The following is a 23,651-nucleotide window of genomic DNA, read 5'->3' on the forward strand; positions in this document are numbered from 1 at the left end:
CGAAATCTTTTTTGCCGCGAAACCGGCACGTGCGTCAACCCCAGGATCACCATTGGTGGAAAAGCTACGCGTTCAGCGGGACAAGACTGACTCGCTCTGATTGGTGCCCATAGCTGTCTGTCTGCTTCTTCTTCCTCCTATTTGACGGTCGGCAAACATCAGATTGGTGCGTTACTGCCACCACCTGGTTGGAGTGTGAATCAGCCTGTCCAGTATTCACAATCCGCAATCTCCTGCCCATATTGATTCTATTTTATTGTTTTTTATTTGATCTCATTACTTCCTCACTGTATTGTATATACCTTGTCTCTTTTCCATATGTTGGAATTCTTAATATAGTTTTGTTTTATATGTACATTCGATTTTCTTATTTATTGTCGTTAATTTAGCTTGTTATCAATACACCATCCAGTGGCAGCTACTTATATTTTCGTCATGCCTCCATGTATGACGACAATAAAACTATTCTATTCTATTCTATTCTATTCTATTCTATTCTATTCTATTCTATTCTATTCTATTCTATTCTATTCTATTTAATTAGTTTAAGATGCTGACATATAATTTGATAACTCATTTCATGAGTTCTTCGTAAAAATTCTATATCATTCATTCATTCATTCAATCTTTATTCAAACTTGGAGAACATTGAGATACGCACTTCTCTATTATATAGAAGCCAATGTAGGCAAGTCATAAAATACAACACTAATAAGCTCACAAATAGGACACCTGGATAACAGTACAATATTAAAAGACAGTACACAGTACCAAAAAAAATACATAAATCAGAATATTTAAGTTTTTTTTTTAATGAAACAACTAAAACAAGAGCAGCTGGAGGCAAAATGCAATGAAATTAGAGGCCTGAATTGTCCAGAGGAGGAGTTGAACTTTAGACTGTTCTGCAGGTTCTACAATTCTACAGTTTCTTTTAGCATACGCTTTTACCCAAAGCGACGAACATCTGAGAGTAAAATACAACACAAGTAATGATCTAGTCAGGCGAACATAGCCTGGATAAGAGCCATAAAACAAGTTCAAGTGTGACAATAGGACTGTGGTGCTTACAGGTAGTGCCGGAGGTAATAGGAATTTATTTGATTTATTTATTTGTTTTTATTTTTTTATAGTCTGTCAGGTTCAAATGTGTTCAGTGAAGAGCTGGGTATTATCAGCATAGCAATGGTATGAGAAACCATGGGAGTACATTACTGCACCGAGTGAAGTTGCATATATTGAGAAGAGGAGGGGACCAAGCACTGACCGTTGAGGAACCCCAGTGGATAGGCTGTGCAGTTTGGACCCTTCTCCCTTCCAAGATACTCTGAAGTATCTTCCTGAGAGGTAGGACATGAACCAGTGGAGGGCTGATCCTGAGATGCCAAGCTCAGTGAGTGCGGCGAGGAGGATTTGGTGGTTAACTGTGTCAAAAGCAGCTGGCAGGTGTAACAGCAAAAGAGCTGAAGACTTTCCCGTAGCTCTAGCAGAACTCAGTGATTCTGCTACCGATAGGAGTACAGTCTCGGTGGAGTGACCCTGTTTAAAACCAGACTGATTCTGGTCATACAGGTTGTTTACAGAGGAAAGCAGAGACTTGGATGAAGACAGTTTGCTCAAATATTTTAGACAGGAAAGGCAGGAACAAAACTGGTCTGTAGTTTTTGACCTGGGCTGGGTCGAGTGTAGGTTTTTTGAGTATTAGAGTGACTTGAGCTTGCTTAAATGCAGCGGGGAACACACGCATAGCAGGTGGTTATTCCAGGTTGGTGTGCAAAGTTAGTCAAACTGGACTTTCCAAGCTCAGTAAAAAGAGCCAGCAACTGCAACAGTGAGAGCCGTATTATAAAACCCAGTGTCTATCACACCTTACAGAGATGGAGGCAATCCAACCTTAACGTACAGCTCAGAGAGGTGAGTATTGTATTTATCACTAGCAATAAACATTAATGCAGAATGGTAAACAGTATATAAAATATCACCATAGTCCAACAGTGACAGAAAAGTTGCCTCAACAGTGCAACGGAAACCATGGAAGACTAAATGCAACTCTTGTTTATTTAACTGGACACCTTGATACATCTGTGCAGACATAGACATTACTGTGGTTAACTGTTAGTGTATACCTGAACAATGTGAGTAATCCTTGTCTTTCACTTCTAATAGTGTGAAATTGGCCATAGTTCCAGGACATAGCCAAGATTGTGCTGCTGTTGTTTAATTGAGCTACTTTTAGTTCAGGTTTAATCTGGGACACCCTCCATCCAAAACTGTTGGTTCTCAGATATTGCAGTACTGCACTAGAGCCTGTTTCAAAATGTACCAGTACTGAACAGTTTTTAACACTCTGAAAGATGTGTCTGTGTTGATCCATACGCCACATAATTCTAGTCTAACGTCGACCACCACTTCTGTCTGGGCTTCATGTCAGAGTGCCGATTCATCGATTGCAAGGTGCATTTATGTTCCACTGAAAAAACACACTACTATCGCTTTCACTGTGTTCGTTTACTTAAAAGGAACGGATTTTTAAATATATATATATATATATATATATATATATATATATATATATATATATATATATATATATATATATATATATATATATATATATATATATATATATTCATGAGGTGCAGGTTAATTTCCCATTTTAACAACTGTGGGGGCTTGGCTCTACTAAAAGCATAAATGTGTTAGTTTACTTTTCTACTTGAGTTAATTAACAAAGACCTTATTCGTCACGCTTTGAGGCTTCACACAAACAAACAAGCTGTATTTCCATCGTGCTGTATTTCCCCCAGTCTGTTGTGAACAATAATTAGCGAGCGTTTTACTAAAAAACTAGTGGCTTAAAGTATTTTCGTCGCATTTTCTTGACTTCATAAGGATTTACAGTCTATGGGATTTACCTTCCAAGTACCAGACCAAAGTAATCTAACGCCGAGCGCTGAGCAGGAGCGATACAAGATGGCGCAGGCAATATTTGAAGTGCTTGAAGGTAGGAATATTTTTTCAGTAACTACGTATCTACAAACACAATAACACGTTAATGGATATTTTAAATAATGCGATATTGCAGGCTCATTCGGAAACGCAGATAATCCACTGCAAGTCCATGTGAAGGCGTCTGTTTTTCTGGAACAATCAAAATACCTCATACAAGTTGGACTATGTATGGATGTAAACAAACTGATTGATTACTGTCAGAATCTTATGGGATGATTATTATGAGAATGGTTTTCACTGAATTCAGACGGTAAAATTATGCGCTATTCAGAATAAATTTGACATTACTGCTACAGGCATTTTTAATGGAGACCTTCTGTGTTATGCTATAATATACCTACAAGGGCTAACAGTGTGTTTGCTGGGAAACAAACATGAATAGTTCACCATTATTATTACATCTGTAGGTTCACTGTAAATAGACTCTACAGAACAGATGAATCGTGACACTATGTAGACACAATGAGCTAAGGATTTCTGCACATGACAACAAAGGCAATTGAATCCTTTAAATCTGCTAAAATAATAAAATACCGAAGAAAAGCTTCATGTAAAAAGTTGGGAGGCACAGAACCTTGCTGTTTAACATGTAAAGGGTTTTGTTAGCTCAATGTCTCTAGAGATCTTGTGACATTTAAATGTAAAATGGCTTGAAAGAAATAGATGAAACCAAATGTGAACATTCAGGAGCTGATAAGAAGAGAGTCAGATTACAATTGCACATTAGCTGCCTTCCCAAAGGAAGATTTTGTGACACGTGGTGCAGTTCTGGAGCTGTATATATGAAAAAGCAGGGCTTCTACATTTTAGTTGCCCTTGAGGTTGACTCTGTTGTATTTCCTGTGTTGTTTACAATAAACCCGCTAGTGTCCTGAAGATGACTGACTCTGATCATTCTCCATTCAAATGTATTAGCACAGTTCAGTGAATGTGGCGGGTAGAAAATACTTCATAGCAATATTTACAGCATGTAACACTGTGTCTGCACCCTCATCTTCTTCCTCCACTTCAGGCATGGACAACCAAACTGTGTTGGCGGTTCAGTCTCTGCTGGACGGCCAAGGAGGAGTTCCTGATCCAAACAACCAAAACGTCTCTGGAACACCCACTATCCAGTCAATGGGTATGTAACAGCAAATACAGCGTGTAACAGCTGCAAGGTGGTGTTATTCTCTCGGTTTACTCCTGGAAATCATGTATGGCAAGAGGAATTTGGATGTTAGCTTCATCACAGTGGACGAGATCCTGATGTTATTTTTAGGCCAAGATTGTATACCAGAGAAATCTTGTAAAATCTTGTCTCAAGATCAGTAAATGTCAGCTTAAACAACAGGCACACTTGTTCAGAATATGGCATTTAGTCTCAGAAACAGGGCCCCTGTTGTCTTTTTTTTAACTCATACTTCAATTTCTTCAATCCCTGAAATAATCAAAAGTTGGCCACAAATGTCATGGTTATTGGTGTGTGCACGTTGATATGTGAAATGCATCATCACATTCTGCATGCCAAAATGCTTTTTGACCTAACAGGAGCGGGGGATTAGCACAGCAATAGCAAAAGAAAAATTCAATATGGAATGACAACTATGGTTTATTAATTGGCAATACAATGCAATATGTGAATCATACATCACCTGTCCATCCGTTAGCTATACACCACTTAATCCTTGTTAGGGTCAGGTGGGGCTGGAGTCTATCCCAGCTGACTGAGGGTGAAGGAAGGGGACACCCTGGACAGGTCACCAGTCTATCACAGAGCTACACATAGAGACAAACAATCACACTCACATTCACACCTACAGACAATTTAGAGTTACCAATTAACCTCAGCATGTTTTTGGACTGTGGAAGGAAGCCGGAGTACCCGGAGAAAACCCACGCATGCACAGGGAGAACATGCAAACTTAGAAAGATCCCAGGCCCAGGTCAGGAAATGAACCAGGGATCTTCTGGTTGCTAGGTGTCAGTGCTACCCACCAAGCCATTTTGCAGCCCGTCATACAGCATATCATCAACATTGTTTTTACTGTATTTGTCTCAAACCTCCATCTCTGTCCTCTCTGCAGACGATGAAGACGTGTTCCTCTGTGGGAAGTGTAAGAAACAGTTTAACTCTCTGCCAGCCTTCATGACCCACAAGAGGGAGCAGTGCCAGTCGAACACCCCCTCCCTGTCCACAGTGTCCTTGGCGTCCACCAATGCCTACACAGCCGTCCCACCAATCAGCTCCGTACCACAGACTCCTGCCAACAGACAGGTGAGGACAGAGAGGGTTATTACCTATTTCAAAACTGATTAAATGATGAATCACTTAGATCTTATTTTGTTGCTTTGTCTGTAAACACATAGAATTAGAAAGAGGAAAACACATGAGGGATGCAGTAATAGTAAACAGGATTTTAGAAGTCTTGTTTTAAAATTTTTAAATAAAGAGGACAGCAATAAGACCAGGACGATAAGAATGCATGTGAATTTCTTTCAGGAGATATGTTTAGCTGTTGCTGTTTGGAAAGATACACAGATGCACTTCACGTTTGTGTGTTTCTACTCACTTTTACATCAGGTATCCACTTACATCACAGTCCCTCCATCCCCTTTGACGCACACCCTGGTCCAAGGCAATGTGCTGGTCAGTGACGACGTTCTAATGTCGGCTATCTCAGCCTTCACTTCTATTGACCAGCCCATGGCCACCATGCAGACACCTATACAGGTAACACAACGTGGGGGTGACATTACACAGTAGGTTTCTTCTGTCACTTCTGTTAAACAGAACAGACTGCTTAACTTCTGTTAAGCCAGGGGTGTCCAAACTTTTTTCACCAAGGGCCACGTAGGGAAATATACACAAGCAGCCGGGCCACTCACTTGAGGTGAGGTACATATTACCTCACCTGGTTTATTTAAGTAAACTAAATCAGTCAGCATAAAACACTGCTTTTCATGAATGGGATTTCTATTATTTTTAGAATAAAAAAGGTTGGAGACTGCTTAACAGTTAAACAGTCTCCACCCTCAGGCCGAAGAGGAACTTTGATACCTGACTGAAAACACAAACTTCTCTACAAATGTGTAGCAAGAAAAGCCCTCAGAGAACGCAGTACTCCTCCAAGGCTGCTCAGTTGTGGTATCATTTCAAAAAATTGTGGCAGGAATCACGGCACTATAGAAAGTGGCAATTTAATATAGATGTACCGTCAAACATAATGACCTTGCATTGAGCACAGGCGTGTGTTATGCATGAGTACGTTATGTACGGATACCGAATCACATGACCTAAATATGTAGCGGGCGGCGGACTTGGGAACACCCCCACAATTGAATCAATTGTTCCTTGTATAATGTTGGACGGATAAGTCCCCAGCGGTCAATTTGTAGGACCGCATTCATGTGATCGTCAGCAGGTAGCTGACATAGCATTCACTTGTTGTCATAGTTACAGTGACGCCATGCCGCTATCTCGCAATGATATGAAAATCTTTAACAAATCCGTGGATCCAGACTATAAGCCGCATCACTGCCAAAATCTAATCAGTTGGTCCTTGTGTCATTTCTGACCTTCCCTGAAAATTTCATCGAAATCTGTTAGTCCATTTTTGAGTAATGTTGCTCACAGACAGACAACTGTACGCCGATCGTCGCATAACTCCGTGGAGGCTCCGCCTCCTTGGCGAAGTAATAAATAACCTCAACAGTGAGCAACCAGATTCTCTCACTTACAAATTAAATTCGTAGCAGATTTCGTTCATGTACCATCTTTGCTTCATTTATATCCATTTTTTGGGGGGCACGATAGTCATAAGCATTCCCTCTGAAAAGTCTGCAAATGTACAGACTGACAGATAAGGTGCATAATAGTGTTGAAAAGTCTGCATCAGAGCCTTCATGCACTTGACTTGATGGTAGGACATCTCTGGGCCTCACACAGTTATCAAGAATGTCCCTCAAAGTCTGTAAGTCTATGAGTGAGGTAACTGGGATTGAGCCTTGCTGCATTAAAAACAAACCAAACTGCTTCTTATTGCAGAGCAACTTAAGCATGCACACAGCTGGTGTATCCTACCTTCAGCACCATCACCACCACCACCACCACCACCATCATCATCATCATCAACAGCAGCAGCAGCAGCAGCAGCAGCAGCAGCAGCAACAGCAGCAGTCCTCCCACCCATTGCCTTCCAGCCAGGCACCAGCACACCCCCTACCAGCTGGACAGCAGCCACTATCTTCACAGGTCCCAGCAAACCACAGCAACTCAGTGGTGCAGGTGTACAGCACACTGCCCCATATGGCCGGGGGTGGTGGTGCTGAGATCCACACCCTGGGTCTGCAACCTTTCCATCCTGTACAAGTGAGTGAAGCTTGCTGTTTGGTTCCCACCTTAGTGTAAAGTATGTTCAACATCTTTTAATTCCAAGACAAAGCACCAAGCCCATGTCTGTCTCCTTTAGGTGCCCAGTCAGTGTGTGGAGAGTCAGTCATTCACTACCCCTCCTGTCTACAGCCCCGGCAAACAAAGCACCAAAACAAAGACCTGCAGCGTCACCACCAACATGACAGAACTGGGTGACTTTGAAAAGGTCATCATTCCCAAAAGACCAAGGAACAGCAAAAAAAACTCAGATGGAGCCACAGGTATTTGAGGAACTGATTAAAGAAGATGGGTTTTTTTTCAAAATATCACCCATGAACTTCTTATATTTGACTAATTTCATACCATACTTTGAAAATTCTCTGAAACACTAAGGATCCACCGCATGTCTTCACACATACACACATTGAATTGAATTGAATACTTCTGTTAAATCCACTGCAAGTCAAAAGTACATAAAAATACTGTTGTTTTAAAATGTACATGCTACTTCTCATTGATTAATTAAACTGCACGGCCACAGATATGAAATGTGTGATGATGGTTCCAGGATAATTGTTCCTTCACTCCTCAGCAGAGCATCTGAAGGGAAAAGGCCCCAAACTAAAGTGTAATTTCTGTGACAAAATCTTCTCGAAAAACTTTGATCTTCAGCAGCACATTAGAAGGTGAGTGACTTCCCAGCATGTAGACTATATCCATATAAAAGTGTATATCTGTCCAGAAGAAAATGAATTGTAACCATTTTCGGGTTGCAGCCACACAGGAGAGAAGCCATTTCAGTGTATCGTCTGTGGCCGCGCCTTTGCCCAGAAGTCCAATGTGAAGAAACACATGCAGACACACAAGGTATAATGGATCACACATTTCTTTGAGGTCATTTTGAACCGTTAGGAAATTTCTTCAGTTTCCCATGAGTTGTGAGTACAGTAACAACAACTGTTTTGCTTTGAAGGTGTGGCCTATGAGTGTGGCCAGCACAGTGTCAAGACTACCAATCACAGTAAAGGTGGTGCCGGTGTCATCCACTGAGGAAGAAGGGGACGGGGAGCAGCAGCAAGTTCAACAGGATGAGGAGGGACCACAGCAGCAGAGCGATCAACAAGCAGAAGCAGAAGAAGAGTCGGCACAGACAGGTAACGTCTGTTAAATAATACATCATGAAAAATTTAACAATGATATTGTGACTATGCTGAGTTCCACAACTTTGAAGATAATTTTGACCTGCTGTCACCGCTTCTGAGCTTTACAGGATGGCCACACAGCTAGCTTTTGATGGACAATGATGAATTGGAGGGGAAAACATATGACCACTTCTGCCCCCCTGAACCCAAATCAGTTTCTGTGTGTACGGACAACTCAAAAATGTGTTTGCAGACTAAAGTAAAAAAATAAACCTGAATTACTTTGATTATTTATTTTACAAAAGTTGAAAAAACCTGCAATCAACATATACACAATTTCTCCAAGTGTCCACAGGTGTTACTATTCCTGGAAGGAACAGATAGAGGATTTACATGTTGTAGATATTTGACTACTTACTTGTTTTCTTTTTTTGTCATCTCTGCCCCCCAGCTGTAACAAATATGGTTTTTGAAATCAGCAACTGATTGATACTAATGTGGATTTACGTCCTCAGATTAATCTTCTAGTTATCATCAGTAGATAAGCTAGTTCATACTGTTGTGTGCTCACATTTTCCTGACATGTAGAGCAGTCTGACATCCAAAACAGGTTGCTTTTATATCAGACATTTGTAAAAATAACAAAATCACTCAGAGAGTACAGTACTCTGCCAAGGCTGCTCATTCCCCCATATGGCATTGTCAGAAATGCAGCCTTTTTTTTTTTTTTTTTTTTTTTTTTTTAGAAATGCACCATTTGTTTATTAGTTATTGATGATCAGAAATCACGACAACATACAATGCGGTCATTTAATATAAATGTACCCACAAACCAAATGAACTTGCAGTGAGCACAGGCGTGTGTTATGCATGTGTACATCATGTACAGATACCAAATCGCGTGACCTAAATATGTAGCAGGCAGCGGGAATTGATGAGACTTGGACACACTTCCAAAATTTAATCAATTGCTCTTTGTATCATTTCCGACAGATAAGTCCTGATCAGTCCGCAGCAGTGGATTTGTAGTAGGATCACAATCATGTGATCGTCAGCAGGCAGCTGACGTAGTGTTCCCTTGTTGTCATAGTTATAGCGACGCCATGCCGCTGTCTCACAATGATACAGAAATCTATAACAAATCCATGGATCCAGATTCTAAACCGCATCACTGCTAAAATCTACTCAATTTTCCTTGTGTCATTTCCGACCTTCCCTGAAAATTTCATCCAAGTCCATTTTTGAGTAATGTTGCTAACAGACAAACCAACGCCAATTGTCCCACAACTCTGCTGCATTCCTTGGTGTCGTAATAAAGGCAACTCATCCATCATCACATTTATAAATCCAGTCCTCACAGTATTTTTGTATCTTTCTTTACTGCAGCAGCACCAGGGGATTTGGAGGAGAGTGTGACTGAGGCTCAGGCTGATCTGGAGGGAAGCCAAGACGGAGACATGCAGAATGGCCATCCTCAGGTCCAAATGCAGGTGCAGTCCAACCAGAACCAACAGTGTCAAACTCAAACCAAGCAGATCGTTGTGATAGACAGCTCCTACCAATGCCAGTTTTGCGCCAGCAAGTTCAAGACGTACTTCCAGCTCAAGTCCCACCTGACCCAGCACAAAGGGGAGCAGGTGAGTCTAGCGAAAGGTAGAAATGATGCATCAGTGGTGCATGTCTGAAGAGCATATAGAAAACAGATGGGAGGCATAAATTCAAATGCACATGCTAAGGTATGCATTAAAAAAGAGCAAAGTAAATTATAAATTATTTGAAGTAAATGGAATAAAAGACAAGACATACAGAATCAGTGACTATTTATTGCACATCTCTTTGCATGCAGGTTTATAAGTGTGTGTTAAAGTCCTGCTCTCAGACCTTCCAGAAGTTGGATCAGTTTTTGGAACACATCCGGACGCACCAAGAGCAGCTGACCTACCGCTGCCACCTCTGCAGCAAAGTGTTCCCCTCACTGTTTGAACTGGGAGTCCACCAGTACTCCCACTGTTTCTGCCCACAGCAGAGCACACGCAAGGAAACAACGATCTATAGGTCAGCTTAACTTCTTTTGGGTGTTTTACACTACATGTTAACTGTAGGGAACACTGGCATTGCAAAGTTATCAGAGCTGACTTCAGTGTTTTTGATCTATAATCTAGAGAAAGGGAGTTTGGGAAGGTGGAGAAAGGCTGTGGCTGGTTAGACCTTGACTCAGTAGAGCACCAAATGTGTATTTTTCTGCAGCTTAAAATCATCCCAGACAAATGTTTGAGAAATGTTTGCTGAAAAATACAGTGCAGTCTTTTAGGATCTCCAGTAAAAATGAGTGAGAGCGGGGCTGAGTGCCCTAAATAGAGGTGAAATATGGATAGGCAGACACATATGGAAGTTTTGTTGACAATAGAAATATATATAAGAATTCTAGCAACTTCATCCATCAACTCACCACATTTTACATTCTTGCTTTTCTGCTGTGGCTGTGGTATGCCTTTGTGCTTTGGTCCTATTTTTGTGACTGTAGATGTTTTTCATTTAACTCTTATCCCTCCACCACATTTTTGGCCTTTTGCCTCAGGTGTGTGAAATGTCAGAGCAGATATTCTACCCAGGAAGCACTGGAGCAACATCTACTGACTGCCTCACACAGCTTTCCCTGCCCCCACTGTCAAAAGGTACATTCTACATCTGACATTCAACCCTCTCCCCACACTCAATTTCTTGGCCTCAAAATGTGCAGCTTTGTTGCTCAGGTTTGACATGTGTGGAATGTTTAATTTGCTCTCTTTCTGGCGTTCCCAGGTATTCCCGTGTGAAAGATATTTCAGACGCCACCTCCCCACTCATGGCGTTGGAGGGAGGTTCAAGTGCCAGATCTGCAAGAAGGCCTTTAAGACTGAGCACTACCTCAAACTGCACACACGTATTCACTCAGGTTCGAAAGACCCTCAGCTGAAAACATTCATAGAACTGTGCAGGATTTTCTCAGAAAGTTTTTAGAAAAAAAAGAAATCTCACTGGACTATCCCAGTTAGCAACAAGAAAAGCACTCAGAGAGCGCAGTAATCTGCCAAAGCTGCTCAGTTGTGTTGTTTCCGACGGATGAAATCTTTAATAAAAATTTACCTTGCGGTGAGTAAATGGGTGTGTTATGCATGTACAGATACTGAATTGCTTGACCTAAATATGTAGCAGGTGGCGGGAATTGATGGGACTCAAACACCCCCTCAATTTAATCAATTGTTCCTTGTATCATTTTCGACGGATAACTCCAGATAAGTCTGCAGATACAAAATCTTTAACGAATCCATGGATCCAGACTATAAGCCAAAATCTAATCACTTGGTACTTGTGTCATTTCTGACCTTCCCTGAAAATTTCATCCAAATCCGTTTCTCCGTTTTTGAGTAATGTAGCTAACAGACAGACAAACAGACAGATGTAAGCCAATCGTCACATAACTCCATTGATTGCGATCTTACTACAAATCCACTTATCATGACTTATCCCGTCAGAAATGATACAAGGAACAATTGATTAAATTGAAGGGGTGTTTGAGTCCTATCAATTCCTGTCGTCCGCTACATATTTAGGTCAAGCAATTCGGTATCCGTACATAACGTACACATGCATAACACACACCTGTGCTCAGCGCAAGGTCATTTTGTTTGTGGGTACATCTATATTAAATGGCCACATTCTATGTAGCCATGACTTCTGCCATGAAATTTGTCAAGATTTCAGCCATTGATGATGCAATGACTGAGCAGCCTTGGCGGAGTACTGCACTCTCTGAGTGCTTTTCTTGTGGTAATTCTGTGGCTAAGTCATTGCTGGATGTGTTGATATTTCTGTTGGTGACTGATTAAATTGTTTAGCCCGAGCAAACACTTAAATTTAGTTGTTTGTTTGTACATCATGTAATATACATAATTATTGTTTAGGGCATTCATCAAAGTAAAGGTGTTCGTTTGATAAAAAATTTCATTTTACAGGTGAAAAGCCTTACAAATGTTCCCTCTGTGAGGCGACATTCAACAGGAAAGACAAAGTGAAACGGCACATGCTCATCCACGAACCCTTTAAGAAATACAAGTGTCCCTTCAGGTGAGGCTCACCAATGAGATTGCTGTAGTCACTGAAATAGTTCCAATTTTATTTAATTCAAACTTCCTTCATCTTTTATTGTTTAACCGTTTTCAGCTTTTCCTACAACAGTTCTTTCTTTTTCTTTCAGCTTTTCCCATTCTTATATGGACATATATTTACATATTTAATTCTATGCTAACTTTTCTGTTTTCTTATCAGGACACATGTAGGCTGCACCAAAGAATTCAACAGACCAGACAAACTCAAGGCCCACATCCTGTCACATTCTGGTGAGCTAATTACATGAATAAAAAATGTTACTAAGCCAAAGGTAACAAAATATTACTCCCCACATGATTTATTTCATAATGTTCTGAGCCCACAGACAGTATGTATGGGGTTTTTGCTCCTGTCACATATTCACTCACTGTGGGCTATATTTTCACTGTCATATAAAGTCCTGCATCTATATAGAAACAGCTCAGCCAGCTAGAAGTCGAGACAACTCAAAAGTGTCCTTTGTGCAGTATGGGAGTTATAATACCATAAATCAGAAAACAGAAATAAGCAAAAGACCCATTTCTTTGATTAGTTATTTTCCAACAACTGAAAGTTTTGGAATCAATATGTACAACATTTTTCCAAGTGCCCATAGATTTAACCAATACTGGAAAAAGTGGTGATTGTACATATTAGCAATGTTTTACTACTTCTATTTTAAACTTGTTTCATACTTGTCTACTTGCCTATTTACTATGTGCAAACTGAGTCTGCAGTTCAGTGAAAAAGCCCCTGAATTTTTGTGACATGACCAATGACTAATGGAGCACAGACTTTTTTGGTTTTCACAGAATCTGGTTAGCACAAACTATATTATTTGAACATTTTTAATGAAATAGTAACAACATACCATGCATGATTAGTTCAAGGTCTGTCAGGAAGTTGAAATTCCGGTGATTCTTGCTGTTTTTACAGTTCCTGGCTCTGATAATTGGTGTAATTTTGGTGATTTAAAAAAAAATAAAACATGCCTTTTTAAACCCAAAGGCAGATTTTGTAATCCAGAGTGAAATAGTGAGTCTGTTCGACTACAATACAGGGTGTCCCTAAAGTCTGGACACATACAAAATCTCATTAAATATAGATTTTTTTTGCCTCCACGGATTAAATATGGCCATTATATTAAATATATATTTGAGTAATTATCAAATATGTATTAAATTCAATTCATTTAAAAATTATATATTAAATAAAATGTTGTTAAAAATTAAAATTTTCTTGAAAATATGTATTTTTGCCTATGTGTCCAGATTTAGGGATACCCTTAAGATATTGGTGGTGACCCAGGTGTGGAAATATTGCTTATTATCGTCTCTCTGTTTTATAACCTGTCCTCTCCTCTAGGTATCAAACCCTACAAGTGTCTGTTTTGTCAGAAGGTGTTCAGCCGCAGGGCTCACATGCTCGAGCATCAGCAGTCCCACACAGACAACTACCGCTTCAGGTGTTCCACCTGCAACAAGGGATTTACCAGACAGAGCTATTACAGAGATCACAAATGTCCCGCAGCAGGAGATGGAACAGGAACTGAACAAAGGACAGGAGAGACAGAGGGAAACGAGGTTACAGGAGTCCTGAGGGCTGAGGAGAAGGATGGAGAAGATGACGGGAGAAGAAGCAGGTTCATGAGAAAAGCAAAAAGGGCACGGATTGGGGGAGATAATGGAGAGGGGGATGACAGCTCAAACGGCAGCCAACAGCAAGTGGAAACACATGAGGAGGAGGAGGAAGAGGAGGAGGAGGAAGGGAGGGAGACTGACGAGGGTTGTCAGGCTGCACTATCTATTACTACAATTGAAGAGCAGATGGAAAGAGAAGAGGAGGAGGATGACAGGGTGGAACATGGCAACGAGGCCCTGGAACAGATTCGGAGCAATGACCAAAACTGTTTGCGGCAGCCATGTTTGTAGCCTTAGGAAGGTTTTCTGGATATGGACCAACTAAAAAAACTCAACTCAAAAAGAATCTGCAAATTTATTTTATTACTTGTTTTAAATTAAAACGTTATTTAAATTATTCACACTGCTTTTACTTATTTAACTAAGTGAAAACGATGTGGGAGAGATGTTACCTGTTGCATCTGTACTGTCCAGACTACCAGGAGACCATTTCCATGTTCTTGTGTACAAATTTTGTGCAAGTTCAGCAACAGTGATTCATTTAAGCTGATGTCAAAAGCAGTGACAGCATTTTTTCTAATTTTAATGCAGTAAAAATTAAATTATCATAAGTTTACTTATGTTTCAGAATGTCTTTGTGTCCATTTAAATGTACTTGCATTATACGTAAGGCTCCATACTCCAATACTCTACCTCTTGAGTATAATCAGTTTGATTCAGTTTCTGGTATGCAGATTTGTTGGTATGCTCATTTTACCTCAACCTGTTCTGTTTACCTTTACTCCAGACTGGAGTAAAGGTAAATAGTGGACTAATTATTATTACAGAATCTATGATTTAGTCATAAATCATGAGGTTGTGGACAATATTTACTCAAAAACATGTACCCAAATAAAATGAAAACATCATTACTAGGTAGAAAGACTCACAAATTTATAGTTAACTAAATATGTGGTGTTAATTACTACACCAGTACTGTTTATGTTGTTTTTGTAGTTGTGCTATTTGGGTTTACAGTGTAGTTGGCAAGCTAATTTCATGAAGTTATGTCAATTTGATTTTAATTTTCAATCAATTGATGCAGAGATTTTAGCTTAAATTACACACAATATTCACCTGGTGGAATGACCAAAATTATTAGATGAATCCCTCGCATCAAAATATCATCGAAATGTTAGCTTTAAGTTTAGACAAAACTGATAGTATTAAAAACATCCCTCAGAAATAATTTCAGTTGTGAATGACTTTCATGGACTTGTGCAACAATAATGAATAACCCTGCAGAATGTTTGCAGCCATTTTTATAAAATGTCCACCCTGCTCATAACCATCAAGTAGCAAATGTGTATTTACCATAGCAACATATTAAAGTCCATGGGATTATTTAGAATCCAAAATGAAGCAGATAGAGCAGAGAGTAACAGGAGGAAACCATCAGTACTTTAAAATTATCCAATTTTTGTAGCCCTGGAACCGATTTCAGCTCAGTCCACAGAGGTCAGAAGCTGCTGCACCTGTTAAACTTCTGGACTTCACTTAAAAACAACATTCAAGAGGTGACATGTAGTTGTGGGTGATGTGTCTCTGATTTGGATGTATTTTACTTCATATTTTCTATTTGTGATTTGAGTTGCTATATTATTTTCATTTTATTATGTCATTATCTAGTGTGTTTGAAGAAGGAGTCACAGGTGTTTATGAGAAACCAGTGGTTTGAAAACAGATTTTTTTGAGACTAACATGATTTTCTAATCATAGAATAAGCTTCTTTAAAATCTAACATTACAGAAAGGGTCTATAATGTCAAACTTCTAAACAAACAGATACAGGTCTTTTTTTGTGACTTTTTATGTAAGACTCTCATTACTGTTTGATCATATCAAGCATTTAGTAGCATTATGGAGGAAAAAAACTTCCCATTGCTGGGAAGTTGAAAAAAAAACTCCATTTGGAATGAGGGTACAGAGGAGGGAGAGAACATGAACTCTTTGCAGGTCAGTGAAGCCAGTAACAGCAGATCTAAACATGTAGCTCCAGATCCAGAGAAACCTGCAGAGAGGACCAGACGCAAAGTTAGTGACATACAATGGTGGCATCTAACTGTATGGAGAGGAGATGAGGAGAGGGAAGGTGCTCAGTGCATCATGGGAAGTCCCCCAGCACCCTGGGTTGGTGTATTTACATTTGGAGAAAAAAACAACAGAGTCTAACAATGTAGTAAATGCAGTGTTGAGGCTGTCATTCACAGCATCTGCATCTATAGTAAAGACATCCACTGAAATGACTTTATCTGTAAACACATTTCATTTGAGGAGTTTACCTTTGGTAATATATTAACATAAAGTATCTAATGAGCCAGTTCACTCCATGGACTCACCTTGTATTAGTTGAGTGGTCTCATGTCTCATGCACTGGTCCTGGACATGTTTCCCATCATCTTTCCTTCGAAATGACTAATATTTCTCCTCAATGTTCCATCCTTGTTGAAATCATTTGGTGTCCAGGAAGCAGCTATTTAAAGAAACACATGTAGATTGATTTTTCCATTGATTCTGACAGAACTACATTTTCTCACTGAGTGATATGCAGTTTGCTAAATCCCTATGTAAACATGTAGCATCTGTAGGGTGATTCTTTCAAAGGTACATGTAAATTACCAGTGCATTCTGCTCCTGACAAAGTTGCCCTGTTGTCACATTGCAGGCTGGTTGTCATCTCTAGGATCATCTCTGATGGGCTTGGTTCCTTGTCTTCATCCATACATACATACATACATCCATACATACATACATCCATACATCCATCCATACATCCATTCATCCATCCATCCATTATCTGCACTCGGCTTGATCCTCTGTAGAGTCACGCTGGGGCTGGAGCCTATCCCAGTCGACTCAGGGCGAAGGCAGAGACACCCTGGATAGCTCGCCAGTCCATTACAAGGCCACAAAAATATGCAGTCAAATTGAATTGATTCAAATACAGTTGGAATAGATCGACCAGACATAATAACAACAGATTCATTCAAATAAAATTTGATGCTATCACATCCAACAAAAATCCCAGTGTACAAACGAACTATATACAATGAATAAAGACGGGCAACGCCGAAGGGGGAAAAGGAGGAGCAACATGAGGAGGAGTGGGAGGATGAGGCGAGAGGAGAGATTTTTTTTTTTAATTTTTTATTTTTATCCCTTATTAATCCCACGAGGGGAAATTATGATTTTCGCATCTCTCCCCAATTGGGAGAGTCAGAGCGACGGGTCAGCCGTGGTACAGCACCCCTGGAGCAGGAAGGGTTGAGGGCCTTGCTCAAGGGCCCAACAGTGGCCACATCGGGGCTTGAACCTCTGACCTTCTGATCAGTAGTCCAGAGACTTAACTGTTGTGCCACCACTGCCCCCAACCACCACTCCCCCAAATGGATGGGGGTTGGGTCGCGGGCAACATTGGAGAAGGGAAAGGAGGAGCAACATGAGGAGGAGCAGGATGATGGGTGGCGACCAATGATGGAGGGGGGAAAGGAGGAGCAACATGAGGACCGGGAGGAAGAGGATGAGGAGAGAGGAGAGATATGGGTTGGGTGGCGAGCAATGTTGGAGGGGGGAAAGGAGGAGCAACATGAGGAGGAGCAGGAGGATGGGTGACGAGCAACGCTGCAGGGGGGAAAGGAGGAGCAACATGAGGACCGGGAGGAAGAGGATGAGGAGAGATACGGTTTGGGTGGCGGGCAATGCTGGAAGTGGGAAAGGAGGAGCAACATGAGGAGGAGCGGGAGGTAGAGGAGAAAGGAGACATGGGGGTTGGGTTGTGGGCAATGTTGGAGGGGAAAAAGAGGAGCAACATGAGGATCGGGAGAAAGAGGATGAGGAGAGATGGGGGTTGGTTGGCGGGCAACATTACAGGGAGAAATGGAGGAGCAACATGAGGAGAAGCGGGATGATGGGTGGCGAGCAACGTTGGGGGGGGGAAGGAGGAGCAACATGAGGAGTCGGAGGAAGAGGATGAGGATGAGGAGAGGACAGATGGGGGTTGGGTTGTGGGCAATGTTGGAGGGGAAAAGGAGGAGCAACCTGAGGAGGTGCGAAAGGAGGAGGATGAGGAGAGATGGGGGTTGGTTGGCGGGCAACGTTGGAGGGGGGAAAGGAGGAGCAACCTGAGGACCGGGAGGAAGAGGATGAGGAGAGATGGAGGTTAGGTGGTGGGCAATGTTGGAGGGGGGAAAGGAGGAGCAACATGAGGAGGAGCAGGAGGATGAGGAGAGAGGAGAGATGGCAGTTGGGAGGCGGGCAACGCTGGAGGGGGGATAGGAGGAGCAACATTTGGACCGGGAGGATGAGGATGAGGATGAGGAGGGAGGAGAGATGTGGGTTGGGTGGCGGGCAACGTTGGAGGGGGGAAAGGAGGAGTAATATAAATAAATAAATAAATACAATGAAAATAGTGTAATTTTGAGGTAAAATGATGTCAACGAACAAATTACCATTCATAAAAATACAGATTTTTGATGTGGATTTTATTTACCAGTTATTTAAAGTTTTTTTTAATTTAACCATTATTGTGCCAGTGTATACACTTACATTTAGAAATGCTGAGCTTTAATGATATAATAACAGTAATTATTCAAAAAGTTACAACTGTTCAAAACGCTAATTTCTCACAGTGCCCCCGCCTCAACCACTGTAATACTAAATACACAGAACAGATTCAGATCCAGTCACATGCAGCAGTGATGCATCTACACAGAAACACGTTAATAAAATCATTTCACTGGTGTCTCCACCAGCAACCCAAATAACTACATCGTATTAAAATGAACTTTAAATGTGACATTTTAAAAAGAGGGTCTGAGCACCTTCAAATAATTATATTTTAGCAAATTTACAGTGTAATTTTACAGTTACACACTATAAAAGAACAATTTATTATTAGTAAAAATACAGATTTGTGACAGACATTATTTACACTTTTTCCCTACAGTCAAAGTCTAAACAGACACATGAATTTACTACTTATTCTTTGTAAATTACTAAAAACTGTCAAATCTGCATTTTAATAGTATACCATTTGTATCCTTAATATGCATCATTTTTTCTTTCAAATACCAACAAATGTCTACAAAGCAACAATTGTTTTTGTTCTTGAAATTTAAATATCCTGTAAAACTTATTTACTTACTTACTTACTTATTCAAAGCTTTTGCCTGAATCATTCAACATGAAAATTTATACTTTTTTAGTAATTATGTTATTTACCAAAATACAGACAATCTGTAAATTGTTCAAAAAAATGCAGCTAGAAAAAGTTCATGTCTCATAGTGCTTCTGCCTCAACCAGTAAATACTAAATACACAGAACAGATTCAGATCCAGTCACATGCAGCAGTGATGCGTCCACACAGAAACACACGTTAATAAAATCATTTCACTGGTGTCTCACCATCAAACCAAATAACCACATCGTATTTAAATGAATTTTTAATGTGACAGTTTGCAAAGAGGGTCTGAACACTTTCACTGATTTCTTCATCTTCCATGATACTGTGTGTACTGTGTTTACAAGATGCTGCCACAGCCTCCATCACCGCTAGAAAATACTCATCCAGCCAACCAGCTGCAGCGCACAACACCGCGTGCGTAATTACGCAAACTGAACCTCGGGCACCTTGACCAAGTCATGCGGAACCAGCAACAGAACGTCTCCAAAATAAGCACACAAACGTGGGCGCTTCTGTGACAGTCTCTTGTCATTGTCCAGGTTAGAAACTGGAAATCATTCAGTCACTCTCACATTTCGGTACGAAAACAGAAAAACAGCTTCACTCGGAGAGAAAACACATTTCAGAGTGATCAACTAACAACGTGAAGTTTAAGGCTCCTAAATGATGACAAATGACAGATCCAACACTACAGCTGTTTGCCCGCTGACAGTCAGACACTGACTTCAGGTCAGTTCAGACACAGGATCAGCTCTGAACTGAAAAGGACCTGATGCTCCGACAACAGTTTCAACCTGGTCAACTCAGCTGCTTTGTTTACACCTGCACGTTCTGACGTCATGACGTCCACCCCAACGCTTCTACTAATACTTCCATCATCTCCATGGTTACCAGAAATACACATTTCAGTTATTTTATTAAAAAAAAAAAAAAAAAAAAAAATTGGCCCGGCCGCCATCTTTATCTAAAATCTTTAACCCTAAAATATACAGAAATTATTTAATATGTTTTAAACCTTAAAATACACTAAAAAATGATCTAAAACAGAAACAATCCTGCATAAAAATACAAATGTTTGATGTGGACAGTATTCAGAGTTTTCTGTAAACAAAGTAATTTTACAGCTACACACTATAAAAGAACAGTTTATTATTAGTAAAAAATACAGATTTGTGACAGACATTATTTACATTTTTCCCTACTGTCGAAGTCTAAACAGATATCCTACCGGATTTTATTTTTTTTAAATTTTATTCATATTTTATTTATTCTTTGTAAATTACTAAAAACTGTAAAATCTGCACTTTAATAGTATGCATTTGTATCCTTAATATGCATCATTTTTCTTTCAAATACCAGCAAATATCTAAAAAGCAACAATTGTTTTTGTTCTTGAAATTTAAATGTCGTGCATAAAAGCTGTAATACTTTCATCATCTCCATGGTTACCAAAAATACACATTTCTGTTATTTTGTGAAAAATGGCCCAGTCGCCATCTTTATCTAAAACTTTTAACCCTAAAATATACAGAAATCATTTAACATGTCTTAAACCTTAAAATACATAAAAAATTATCTGAAACACAAACAATCCTGTATAAAAATACAGCTGTCTGATGTGGACAGTATTCAGAGTTTTTGCCAATCATATTACTGGTCTCAGCACAAACAAACCAATTAACCACATCACATGAAAATAAAATTTACATCAGAAAGTTAGGAAAGAGCTTCTGAGGACCTTCAGGGGTCAGAACAGATCATATTTTCAACATTTTATGAAAAATAGTCCAGTCGTTGCCATTTTCCCCAAAACTTTCAACGTCAAATGTGGACAAAATGTACACTACTGTTCAAAAGTTTGGGCTCACTTAGAAATGTCAGCAACACTGTGTTTTTACAGACAGGCCCTCGAAATTCTGTTACTTAACAAACATTAAATTCAACAAACTATTCTCATTTTTTGCACTGAAACCGCTTTCAAAATGTTCACAGAGATCGGAGGATTAGTGAGACGCTGGAAAAGCATGAAATGAATTTTCTTACCTGAACGCAAACTGCAGGTGTTCTGTCCAAAGGTGCTTTCTCCGGTGAGTTCTTCTTCTTCTTCTCTTGGTCTTGGCGATCCAGTGAGGTCTGTCTTCAGGAAGATTGCTTTCGAGATGCTTTCAGTTCAATTTGCAAGAGGTCTAGACAAAGTCCAGGTGCAAAAATGGCCGATCGAAGGTCTGCGGACCTTTTATATGCGTTCGGAGCGTTTCCATGGTTTTAAAGATGCACGCACGCGCCTGGGCGTGAGGAATTTTGATCTGAAGTTCACCTTGTAGCTCTCTGATGGAGCTCAGGATTCATCCAGAAAAGTTTTAATACAAATACTTCCACCCTGTAAACCTTCAGTCTGTGTGGAACAGCTGACATGGTGTGTGCAAGCCCACAGAATATTATTTATCGTCTGATCCCAATCAAGTGACCGCTGCTGCCCCACGTGCAAATGCGCGTAAAGACGCACTGACGGTTTCTGCTGCTGTGATGCTGCAGGTGTTTATTCAAGTCAGAGGAAACAATGTGACACTCGGCAGCAATATACAAACATATATATATATATATATATATATATATATATATATATATATATATATATATATATATATATATATATATATATATATATATATGGCAGAATCATGTGATGATTGGCATTGGCTTGTCTGTCTGTCGGTTAGCAACATTATTCCGAAATGGAATGAGGGATTTGGATAAAACCAACCAGCAGGCGTTATCAAATTGACGCAAATACTGCTGAAATAAGTATGTTAAATAAGTAAATATCATTTGTATTTGTCAGCCAATCCTAAACATGAGTTGTTCTTATTAGCTGTCAATCACAATATGTGATTTGATATGTCTAGCAGAAAGGGGAAAAGATTTAAACTGAAATAAAGTCAACCTTATACATTTTGAAGAAACTAAATGCTAGATATGTTAAAAATGTTTCTTAAATTTAGCAACAAATTAGATTAAGACTTTAAGACTCGACAATGTCTGTCTTATGCACTGTTTTGGGAAATCTGCATTTGTGTGATCTATGCTTATGTTCAGCCTGCCACAATGATTACATTATCAATTCATCTAGAACAGAGTCAGAGTCCAGATAATTTTATTTATTGTCTTAGATTTGTGGTTTTATTTTTGATGCTCTGTATTTGAGACATTTCTTACAATAATTCTATAATTCCAATATTTGGATATTCTTAAGAATTAAGGATCTACTTATCATCTTAAAATTAAAAGACTAACTACATCAGATAATATTTTGTCCAGAAAGGTAATTATTGCGACAGGTGCACCTCTTACTCAGATATATTTTACTAAAGCAATATTCATAGCAGCTGGACCAGAGATAGTCTGATTTACCTTTCGCTGTCTGAGCTCTGCATGCCTTTATTCCTTTCTCTGAAGTCTTCCTCCTCCATCTCATCTCTGGGATGCTCTTCCTCCTCTCTTCTTTTAGGCTGGGAAAAGCTGCTGGTGGTTCCCTTCCTCTTCATTGTTTACTGTCTCCTACAAGAATCACACTGACTGAACTATGTTTTTTCCTTTGATAATTTTCATTATTAACTGATACAATCTGATGTGTACAATTTAAACCTTTAAAGAGATACTTAACATGTAAACGTTTTTTCGGCTGTAAACTAAGTGATATGACTGTACTATGATGAAACACATCAGTGTTGGTGTTATTATGACCTTGACACCAAAATTATAAAAACCAGCATTAAACAAGCAGGATGTAGTTTTCAAACAGTGCATGAAAACCTGGTGTGACTGGGGGTTTGGTTACACTTTAATGTCATGTACAGTCTTAGTGAATGTGTGATTTCTTTTGACTTACAGTCTGTTGTCAGAACCACAGGTTGTAATTATCAAAAAAAGAGAAAAACTTCCACAGACGATCCCCCACCATCTTTCTGTGGCTGTTCTCTAACATTAGCTAGCTACAGAAGTAAAAATTAGCAAGGCCCAGGCTCACTGGAAATAGTGGCTCGTCTCGCAAGCAAAGACTTTATGTGAATTTAGACACTATTAGCATTTACTACATTGTGAACAGTTATATTAGCATGTAGTCTAACCCAGTCTAACTAGTGTCTTACTGCCAC

The 23,651-nt window shown here is 39.8% G+C and overlaps 2 protein-coding genes across 3 annotated transcripts; one reads left to right on the plus strand and one right to left on the minus strand.

Annotated features, from left to right (window-relative positions):
* The first annotated feature begins 2,946 nt into the window (after nucleotides 1-2,946).
* Nucleotides 2,947-14,892, plus strand: znf341 (zinc finger protein 341). 2 transcript variants are annotated; one of them, XM_023275106.3, is made up of 16 exons: nucleotides 2,947-3,004; nucleotides 4,025-4,135; nucleotides 5,079-5,269; nucleotides 5,576-5,725; nucleotides 7,040-7,363; nucleotides 7,464-7,647; nucleotides 7,959-8,052; nucleotides 8,143-8,233; nucleotides 8,340-8,520; nucleotides 9,895-10,145; nucleotides 10,355-10,563; nucleotides 11,087-11,183; nucleotides 11,311-11,443; nucleotides 12,504-12,615; nucleotides 12,817-12,887; nucleotides 14,002-14,892. In XM_023275106.3, exons 1-16 carry the CDS (start codon nucleotides 2,974-2,976, stop codon nucleotides 14,565-14,567), a joined length of 2,796 nt encoding a protein of 931 aa, XP_023130874.2. In that variant the 5' UTR covers nucleotides 2,947-2,973; the 3' UTR covers nucleotides 14,568-14,892. The 2 variants fall into 2 exon arrangements, with proteins under 2 accessions (XP_023130874.2, XP_023130875.2); XM_023275107.3 differs by having other exon boundaries at nucleotides 7,962-8,052.
* Nucleotides 14,893-15,022: 130 nt separating this feature from the next.
* On the minus strand, nucleotides 15,023-22,033 carry LOC118470644 (uncharacterized). Its single transcript, XM_055013179.1, has 3 exons — nucleotides 16,934-22,033; nucleotides 16,654-16,787; nucleotides 15,023-16,325 (listed from the first exon to the last, which is right to left on the minus strand). The coding sequence occupies exon 1, from the start codon at nucleotides 18,763-18,765 to the stop codon at nucleotides 17,497-17,499; it is 1,269 nt and encodes a 422-aa protein (XP_054869154.1). The 5' UTR covers nucleotides 18,766-22,033; the 3' UTR covers nucleotides 15,023-16,325; nucleotides 16,654-16,787; nucleotides 16,934-17,496.
* Between the last annotated feature and the right edge of the window lie 1,618 nt (nucleotides 22,034-23,651).

The sequence above is a fragment of the Amphiprion ocellaris genome, chromosome 8, assembly GCF_022539595.1.
Source record: "Amphiprion ocellaris isolate individual 3 ecotype Okinawa chromosome 8, ASM2253959v1, whole genome shotgun sequence".
Lineage (NCBI taxonomy): Eukaryota > Metazoa > Chordata > Actinopteri > Pomacentridae > Amphiprion > Amphiprion ocellaris.

Coding starts and splice junctions, on each gene's coding strand:
- znf341 (XM_023275106.3), top strand. CDS start 2,974: ATGGCGCAGGCAATATTTGAAGTGCTTGAAG. Junction 3,005..4,024: donor AATATTTGAAGTGCTTGAAG/GTAGGAATATTT, acceptor CCTCCACTTCAG/GCATGGACAACCAAACTGTG. Junction 11,444..12,503: donor GCACACACGTATTCACTCAG/GTTCGAAAGACC, acceptor TTCATTTTACAG/GTGAAAAGCCTTACAAATGT.
- LOC118470644 (XM_055013179.1), bottom strand. CDS start 18,765: ATGGTAATTTGTTCGTTGACATCATTTTACCTCAAAATTACACTATTT.